The sequence below is a fragment of the Hakea prostrata genome, chromosome 6 (genome assembly GCF_041222555.1).
Source record: "Hakea prostrata isolate BN-2017 chromosome 6, UWA_Hpros_2, whole genome shotgun sequence".
NCBI lineage: Eukaryota > Viridiplantae > Streptophyta > Magnoliopsida > Proteales > Proteaceae > Hakea > Hakea prostrata.
Genome location: NC_142605.1, coordinates 28,256,330 through 28,266,331, shown reverse-complemented (window position 1 = coordinate 28,266,331; position 10,002 = coordinate 28,256,330). Strand labels below are relative to the sequence as shown.

Here is a 10,002-nt window from a genome sequence, read left to right as displayed (position 1 = left end):
ACATCAATACGAACTGTGATATCTTAAAAATAGAAGACGCTATTGATATATTTTTTTCTTACAAGAAATCTGATTAATAAATTGGATAACTCACGGGTGACATTAATTTAAGGGTGAATTAGAGGGTGGAGCCTTAAATTTTCAGAAAAACCAAATAAAAATTATTAATCAAACAGGGTACAAACCCGACCCGCATAATCCGGTTGTCTAACTTTTTACTTTCGCGCATTATAATGGGTACGACCCGACCCGACCCGGCAGAGTGTCGATACTCGATATAAATGATACTGGACAACAGTGGGACCTTTATAACTGGCGTGGGCGGGAGTGGCATGAATATGCATTTCATTTTTCCGATTTCAGAACCCCGCGGAGAGTATCAGTGCTTCGCTCGAGCTTCAAGCAGCCTTTCTCCTTCTTATGGAAACCCTAGCAGTAAGTTTTCCTTTTCAGTTCCTGATAAAGCATTCTAGTTTTTGTTCAATTCTTTAATCTAGAATCCAACCTTATTATCTTTCGATCCTAACAGTTGCATTTGGTGAGCCACACATATAATACTTTTGAAGTGAACGATAAATCATCTCTGAGTTCCGATCGATTGCAATTCGGTAAATTATCTGTAATTTCATTTATGTTCTAAATGCTCAGCATTTTCTTCCTGATTGACTGCATTTCTGGACTGATTACTTTAGGTTGCTAGCTTTAATCGAATATAAAGAATTTCATATAGAGGATGATGTTTCACAAAGAACTAAAAAGGGATATATGAAGTGAGAGATGTACCTAGAATGTCCTATGGTAGATGTATTCTTTCAAATTTAGTGGAAATTTTTGCAAAACAATCATTATGTATGGCATAGAAATTTGAGCAGTTAGGAATTGTAATGTAGGTAAACTAAGCGTAGCAGAGATAATGATGTTGTTGATAATTGAGATAGATGTGTGGCAGAACTAGGAATATACTCCAGTATGGAGGAGTTATTAGATTCACATTTGGAAAGGTAGGATGTGAGGTTGAATGCTGTAATTCATCTGCATTTTCTGGAGTTTGATTGGATTATGAAAAAATATGATTCTGCTGTTGTTCTTCTCCTTATATTTGACATGTAATTGATTTAGCACTTCATTCAGGCAATTCTTTTATGTGATTATTCTGGAGCTCTTTGTTTGTGTAGACACGGTGAATTAGGCATTATTGGTGCCTCATAAAGAGATAAGCTTTTATAAACTGCTCTGAATCAGCCAACTAAGCATTATTGATGCCTCATAAAGAGCTAAGCTTTTATAAATTGTTCTGAATCAGCCAACTAAGCATTATTGATGCCTCATAAAGAGCTAAGCTTTTATAAATTGTTCTGAATCAGCCAAATAAGTATTATACTGATCCAGTTAGTACTCTGTGCTGGCAACTTGATCTGAGCTGTGACTGAATCTTCACTTCTCATATTATAATAGATGAACCGTCTAGCATTTTCTTATCATTTGAAACTACTGTTTGGTGATAATAAAGATAGAGGGAGCTTAGTTTCAACTTGGTCATCAACCTTTCCATTCTGACATCATCTCGAATTTTTTATTTCTGAAATCCAGATTCATATGTGGTAAGTCTGAGTGTACTTCAAAACCTAAAACCTTGTTTCATCATTAATGACTTGGAGTCTTGGTAAATAATTGATTCATGAAGTAGGACCTCACTCGAGCTATAGCAAAGTTGTGACTTGATTGGGTTCTTAGCCTATCCCCTGCAGATGATTTAATATATACTGACACACTTATATAAGTTGACTTGATCCCAGTGGTATCTTTCAAGGGAAGGAAATATGATGAACAAAATGGTACCCTTTTTAAACATAATGGGGTATTTGGTAGGATTTATGAAGGCAGGGAATGAGTAAGAAAATGCTAGTGGTTCATCAGAAACTAATTTTGGAATGGTTGATAGCCGGAGAGGATCTTAAAGAATTAACTTGAGGATCCAATGGAGATGATATCCCACCTTACATTTGGGTCAGATTTTCAATTTAATATTTTCCAAGAAAGAAAAGAATTTTGTGCTTTTGCATGAACAGTGTATGGCTCATAATATTGTTTAGGTTTTCTATTTCAAATGAATTACTCCTAAGTGAGAGGGTGAATCTCCAGATTTTATAGATCATTGTTTAATGAAATACTCCCAAGCGGGGAATTTGACTTTTCCTTCTGGCACATAAGGTTGTAGAAAGTTTTCCAAGATTGTGTCCCAAAACAAACTGCTGGTGTCAAGACTTCCAGGTGAGAGCAGATGATGGGGCTGGTTTTGGATGCCTAAGTGTTGTCTGTGTGGAGTGAGCAGATATGGAATAGACTCAATAGAGGAAAGGTCAAATATATCAAATTGTCAGTGCTGTCTTTGGTAACTAGATCATATATTCCAGTAATATATCCATCCATTTAAGCCCTTGTACACATACCCTCTTTCTGGTACTCAATTGCAAAACGGAATGACAACCTATTGAGAGATTGAACTCACAAATAGAAAATTTTAATTTTTCTATATATTCAAGTCAATTTACTGGGTTCATTGTCATCATTCAACCTCAAGTCACAGTCTCTTACATTTCCGGTCAAGTCCTCGACTTTGGTATCCTCACCACATTTGAGCTTTTTCAAAGATGTGTCTCTGTAACACAGCCTCCTTGCCTGTGTCTCTGTTGAAACACCCCCCCCCCCCCCCAAAAAAAAAAAAAAAAGAAAAAAATTGGTTCTGAAGTAATGCAGGTGTGGTCATGAAGTCCCTCCCCCCTTCTCTTGTCTCTCTTTCTTTTTAATCTCCTTTGTCAACTGACTATCATAATCCTTATACTTCAAAAACATATTCATGTCAGTTCAGAGGATCTTTCTCAATTTTAACCCAAGACAGAGAACATCTGGAGTCAATAAATTATTGTCTTTGAACTTCCCCACCTGGTTGATGGTGAAAAAAATAAGAAACATTAAGAAATTTTGTGTAATAAAATTTGGATATTAGTTAGCAGATCACTCTTATAATAGTTTTACATTATCCAAATTCTTGTTGAAAAATAAGATGAAAGGGGTTATACAAAAATAACGAGGATATGAAGTAGTGCACCAAGATCCACATTTTCAATTGCACTGAATTGGGATGGTCCTTGGAGCAATAGGTATCTTCATATAGAATGAGATCAATAGTGCTGTCGATCATCCCTCAAGTTGATTCTTTGGAAGAGGTCGATCTGTCTAGATAATAATTCTGTTGACAAGATGTTCCTGGGTGATTTAGTATGGATTGTTCTTTCTTCTGCTTAGTTCTAACAAAAAAATTTCTCATGTGGGGTGAAAATTCTGAAAACCACAATCTGCTTCCAGAAAATTGGACCAGTTACTCCTTTTTTCTGTGTTTACTACTTCAAAGTTCTTTCATTCTTTTGGAGAAGCTTATGCATATTTATTGTGATAAACACATTAGGAGATTGGATGCTTCCATCTCTGAAGCCTGAATTTGATGCTATTCTCTAAATTTCCTCTCCGGTCTGTGAGCCTCTTGGTATTTCTTTTATGTGTGTCTGGAATTCTTATGCCTGTTTCAAAGAATGACCAGCTCTTATATCTGTAGTTGAGGACCTGAATGAGTTTCTGGTTTTTTTTTCTTTTTTGTGGGTGGGGTAACTTGAATCCATGGAGGATGATTTGTATGTTCTTTTAGAAATATTGGGGGTGTGAAGAAGAAGGCAGAGATCATTGCTCTGCAAATGTAATTTTCCTAATGTACTTTCTTCTTCTTCTTTTTTATTTATTTTTTAATAATACAAATGACCTTTTATTGAAAAGGTAAAGGAAGAGTGTAATCTGTTTTTTTTATTTATTTTTTATTTTTTACTTAGGTTTTGGGTGAAATTTTGCAGTACCTTTTTGGGTTTTCTTGAAAGATATACGTGTTAGATTCATCCTCTACAATATGAGGATCTAAATTAGTTATTGGGGTTAGTTATTGATGGGTGCATCAACAAATTGTGTTGATGCATTGCCATTTGGTTTTAGATTTGCTAGATTGATTTGTTGTGGAAGTAGACTAGGATTTGGATTATTTATTTTTTTGGATGAATGAAATAATTATTAACCAAAGCCCTAGAGGGGAGAAAAGAATGTACAAGAAAGAGAATAAGAGAAGAGAAGGAGGGAGTAAGGGGGGGGGTGTGTGGAGGAGATTACAATCTACTAGGAGGCAATAAAGAGGATCCTAGACCCCAGGAGACAACAATAAGCTTGTTCCTTGGGGTATCCAAAATTGGGGGTGGAGGAGAGACTGCAATCTAGCCGATATATGAAAGTAGATGGCTCTCCAAATCAAGTCTATGGATCTAGATTTGGAGGTCCTTCTACTCCCACCAGAGGTGAGAAGTAAGGTGTTGAACACCAATTTGCCTACAACATTGCAAATGGAAGAGCTTGCAAAATGTATCAAAATCCAAATCCTATCTCTAGAGAAGCCATAGGAGCATCTGGAGCGATGCCAAATTGAAATAATGGGTTTCATCCATAAGGACCGAGAGAAGGGGTAGGAGAAAAGATGTGGTTTACGTCTTCGGGTTTGTTCCAACAGAAGATGCAATTAGGGTTAATGTTTAGGTGCTGGTGGTTGAGGAAGGCCTAGGTGAGGAGGCAAAGGTTAAAAGCTCTCCTAGAAGTGAAGGTGTGACGGGAATGTGACCTTTGATCAAACCAGGTGATGCCAAGCAATAAGGGGAGAGGGGTATCAGACAAGGTTGCACACTGAGAAGGTGGAGAAAGAACCGTTAAGGGGAAGGGAGCGAGATAGTGTGATACCCATCAAAAGAGCGAAGGGAGGGGAGTTTGGACTAGACTTGAGTGAGACTCTATAGAGAGGGGGATAGGGGATTCCAAGAGTGATCAAAGATGAAATTCAAAAGAAGGGTGGGTTTCAAGATGCGAGAGACATAGATCAGGTGAGGACCAAGGATATTATAGAGGATACCCATGGGGTGCCAGGCTAGAAGTAGGTGGAAGACCCATATGCAACTTGGACTTTAATGGTAGAGTCGGCAAGGGGTCTAAGGAGGAGAAGCTTTCTCCAAACCCAATAGGGGTTAGAGGGGAGAGAGAAAGTTCAAAATCATCGCACAACAAATGGGAGTTGACCTAGTTGACCCAGATTGAGTTGTGCTTAGTGGAGATCTTCCAAATAAGCTTTAATAAGCTGGTACAATTTTAATCACGAGTTTGGCGGAAGCCGAGGCCCCCTTTGGATTTCGGGTGACAATTAGTGGACCAACTTATGGTGTGGAGAAATCTAGAAGTTTTTTGGCCTTTCCAAAGGAAGGCATGAAAAAGAGATTCCATGACTTTGGGAGTGAGAAGATGCCACACCAGTAAAGGTAGGAGGATTTGAGGACCAATCTAATAAGAACCATCCTCTCAGTGAAGTTAGATTATTATCATAATAACTATAATGAGGTTCTCCCAACCACTTAGTCTTTAATACTTTCTCCACAAGAGAGATATACGGAAAGAAAGTCAACGTTGGAGAGGTTTTGTCTCTCTGCAGGTTTGAGCACTCAAGGTTTGGACTCAATTTCTTCAACATACGTGTGTTTATGGTACGTCTTATTTTTCCCATGAAATTTTCACATCCTGTTTCTAGTATTCTGTATGGCTTTTGATTAGGGTTTATGGAGAAAAACCCAAGATTGTTTTAACGATCCATGTTGTAACTTTCTTCCATTATGTAATCAAACATCTTAGCATTGTCATGGATGTAGTATATCACATTGGTGTGTGACACTTGCTTATTAATGTGTTGTCTTGCTTTGCTTTACATTCGTGTTAATTCTTTCATTGGTGCTTAAAGAATTTCCCTAACAATCTTATTATTTTGACTTTCCTAAAGGCTACAACTTTCTTCTTTCTTCGGATTTCTTTTGAGATCCGTATTGGAGCTCTACTCTTCTCCATCTCCACCAGATTCTTTTTCACATTATGAATTTTCCATGATTAGGATTGACCTGGATGGTTTAGTTTCTCCGTTCTTCACTTGGTGAATGAGGTCTTCTCATGAACTGCCTCCTTCTTCCTTCAAATATCTTTTAAGTTACTTCCAAGGGACACCACCTTTTCCATATCCATTGGATTTTTTCAAATGATGATTTTTTTTTTCCAACTTAGGATTGACCCGGATGTTTGGTTTCCGATTCTTCTCTTACTGGAAGATTTGTTGAGTCTTCTTATTAATTGCCTACATTTTAAATCACATGGATTAGACGATGGTTACGTGTTGGTTCTGGTACAATTTCAAACAATATCGATGAAATTTCCAGTGTATGAGCTTTGACAAATCAAGGTTCTATTTGATCATGATGTTATAAGAAAACTACTACTTTCTGAATCTTGTTTTCAGTGATTGGTAAATAACAGGATTGATTAAGACAAAATGTAGACAGTTAGGATATTGACCCTATTACCACCCAAAAAAGCATACGCAAAAGCATTACGAAAAACAACAATAATGGCATGATGATTTGATGACAAACCTCAAGAATGCTATGTTGGATTCTTGTGCTAATGAAGAAGATGAGTTTCCAAAGGAATAAGACATTGTCATCCTTGGATTCTTGTGCTGATGAAGAAGTTGAGTTTCCAAAGGAATAAGACATTGTCATCCTTCTACAACCTACACCGTTGGTTTGTAAAACTTTCATAGGCTCAAAAAATCAACTGAGACTTATTACCTCTTGGAGCCTTTTTCCTCGGTGAAAGATCAGTTGTTTTAATATTTTACTTCTTCTGGTTAAATCTACAGTACTTTGGAATAAAGAAGTCAAAAATCTATAGGAAAAGATCTTGTTTCTTCTTCTTCCAATTTCCTATTTAACACTTTCTACAATTTACTGCAAAACATTTTTGTTCTCCGGATTATTACTGAACTTTAATCCTGAAGTTGGCAAACCTCCATTGTTCTTACAGGAAATTGTAGCATTTTGTACTACATGCGCATATTAGTTGAGGTCATATATGGATGCCAGCTTGGCTCTGCCAAGTTGATGATAGAGCAGGAGGAGCTACATCAACTTGTGCAAGTGGACGCACGAATTATTAGATAGATGCATGGCTGCTGGATGTCCTGGTCTATTTCTCAACGGATAAGCTTTCTTTGGGGCATTCATGGAACCTATTCAAAAGGTGACAAATCATATTCACAGACTTAATTACCTTAATCACTTTATCCTGTTAAACATTGCTTGCCTTATAATCACTAATCTCCTTTTTCCTGTTAAAGATTGCTTGTTGGATTGGTTTATTAGTCTGGGTTTGGATTGATATACATGAATATATGTTCAAATGAAACAAATGATTCTTTTCTGTTTACTTAAACTAATCTGCCATTTGAGATACTAAATTGCATCGAGGAATATAGTATGTGAACTTGATTGCTTACTAGCCTATAAAGAATGATTTAAGGCACATTTATCACGTGTGAATTGAAACATTGTTGTGGTGGGCTCTGTAGCTCTTAGCTTGATACTCTAATTTGAATTATTCCATCATCTGTACTTGGACTTGCCAAACCAAAAACAAAAAAAAAAAAATTAAAAAGAAAAAGAATTAGTGTGCATTGTTAACATAATTAATTGAACTTTTCTAGAGTTTTTAGTTATTGAATAATATATGATTAATCCGATGTGCTCCTTTAAGTGGTAATTAGCATTTAATAGGGGTACAAGTGGTGAATAAAGAAAGTAATTTTCTGCTTGGACGAAAAGACCTGGAAATAGCAAAATGTTTTCTGCTTGGGCCCTGGAGGAATTAAATATTTCCGTTATCCATCTTGGAAGACTGGGGTTGGTTACTTGGTTGAAAGGGTCGACTTTTTCTTTCGCTCGTGCTTGAGTGCTTCGAGCCTTCGACGAAGGGCGGTTTGGTTGCCTTTAAATACCCATTGTACAATTTTGTTTCACTCCGTCCTCACACTATCATCTCTCTCTCAAGCATTCTTTGATTTCGAATTCATCTTCCCTCTTCTGGTTTTCACATCTTCGAAGCTTGAAGAACTTAGCTTCAGCTTTCTTATACCTCTCTCATGGCGACTCAGAACGAAGTTTCAGCTCTGGAACTCATAAGGAATCATTGTCTCGAGGATTACGATTCATTTGAAAGTTTTATTAACGAATTACCGAACTTTTTCGGGGACAAGCTTGCAGAGGAAGCGTCGATTAGCCAAGAGATGTCAAGTGGATCTTCTGCAGAATCATACTCGTTGAGTTCTGGATCTTTACCTCCTCCGAAGATCGAAACTGGGATCTTTGATGACTTTTTTACATCTCCGTTTTTAAAACCTCTGGTTTCAGATTCGGAGATATCCGTTTTTGATTATATAGACCTTAACGGAAAACAGGACAACGGAGATTTTAGTATGTTCTCTAGCAACAAAAGTTGTCAAAACGATTTCTTTCGATGTGAGGCAAAGCCTACATCTCCCGAATCGACGAGCTTGAACTCGAAGTCTTCGAGCTTTGGTTCTCGTCGACCATCGCTGAAGATTTCCCTCCCTCCCGCACAGAAAGTTGAGTGGTTCAACTTGACCGCACCTAATCCTGTTCCAACTCCTGCTCCTGTTCCTGCTCCAGCACCGAAGCCGAAGCCGCCTTCTTATTTAACGGAGAGTAGGCATTACAGAGGCGTAAGGCAACGTCCATGGGGAAAATTTGCGGCGGAGATCAGAGACCCGAACCGTAAAGGATCCAGGGTTTGGCTTGGTACCTATGAAACCGCCATTGAAGCCGCGAGAGCTTACGATAGAGCGGCGTTCAAGATGCGAGGAAGCAAAGCCATTCTCAACTTTCCTCTCGAAGCTGGTAAGACATTGGAACCAGTGTCAAGCATTTGCAGGAAAAGACGCAGAGAGCCTGAAACACATGAACAACCAAAACAACAAAGAGTAGTGACAAATGAAGCAGCACCACCGGCGAAGACGATTAAAACAGAGTGGTCGCCGGAATCGGACGTGAATGCTCCGGCTCCGGCTCCGTGTCCTTTAACGCCGTCAATTTGGACGTCTGTTTGGGAAGGTGGGGATGTCATGGGAATCTTTTCCGTCCCTCCACTGTCACCGTTATCCCCTTTCGGGTGCCATAGACTAATGGTAAATTAGTTAAAACGGTGCCGTCAGTTTTCAAGTTTTCGGTTAGAGAGTTGTACTGTACATGACCCTTTTCCGACTTCTTTATACGGATCGCTATACGTCCAATACGTACAAAGAAACGTATGTACAGTCATGATTGTACCTGAAATTTTTTTATTTGATAAAATGAGTGAGAATGTATTCTTTTAATTTGTTTATCAGACCATTTTAGCTGACGAGCTTTCTCGCTTGCTATCTCGGAAACATCTCGAAATTGAAATCAACCTATTCTTAATATGAAATCAACCAAGACGTCGGCTTTCTAGTGTGAAATTGCTTTTCATGATCTCCTCTTTCCCACAGCCAGCTCGTTTTCCACTAGGAATCTAGGGGAGACCGTCGGGTGAAATTTTTTAATTTGATAGAACGAGTGAGAATGTATTCTTTTAATTTGTTTATCAGTTCTTGAATATTTTAAAGAGGCAGCAACTGGGCAACGTTCAAAGGTTCCGAATTTGAGCTATGGCCTATGGTTGAGTTCTACATGATAAAATTGGCCAACGTTCACATGATAACTCAATAATGGAGAGCTTCCCTCTGTAGTATCTACTATTGATAATTGATCATTGTCAAAATAATGAACGAACTATTTTAATAATTTTTTGACGTCATTTTCTATCTTGGGAGATAAGAGTTAAAGTTGTCGATGAATCGATGTTTTTAAATAATTTTTCTGAATCAGATTCAATATTTTGTAGGTAAAACTAGAAATTAAGTTGTCGATAAATTCAATGTTAACGGCTTAATTGATTGAACCTTCACCTTCGGCTTCTCTGCAGAACCAGAGTAAGTTGTTTTCCTTTTCTTTT

General features: G+C 37.8%; 1 protein-coding gene and 1 long non-coding RNA gene across 2 annotated transcripts; both read left to right on the top strand.

The window, feature by feature from the left end:
* Positions 1–354: 354 nt before the first annotated feature.
* On the top strand, positions 355–7,390 carry LOC149013062 (uncharacterized). The gene is made up of 3 exons (XR_016173915.1): positions 355–435; positions 530–608; positions 6,979–7,390. It is a non-coding gene; the product is annotated as an uncharacterized LOC149013062 (long non-coding RNA).
* A 598-nt stretch (positions 7,391–7,988) lies between these two features.
* LOC149013061 (ethylene-responsive transcription factor 5-like) lies at positions 7,989–9,706 on the top strand. The gene has a single exon (XM_089159188.1). It carries the CDS (start codon positions 8,093–8,095, stop codon positions 9,161–9,163), a length of 1,071 nt encoding a protein of 356 aa, XP_089015314.1. The 5' UTR covers positions 7,989–8,092; the 3' UTR covers positions 9,164–9,706.
* Positions 9,707–10,002: the final 296 nt, after the last annotated feature.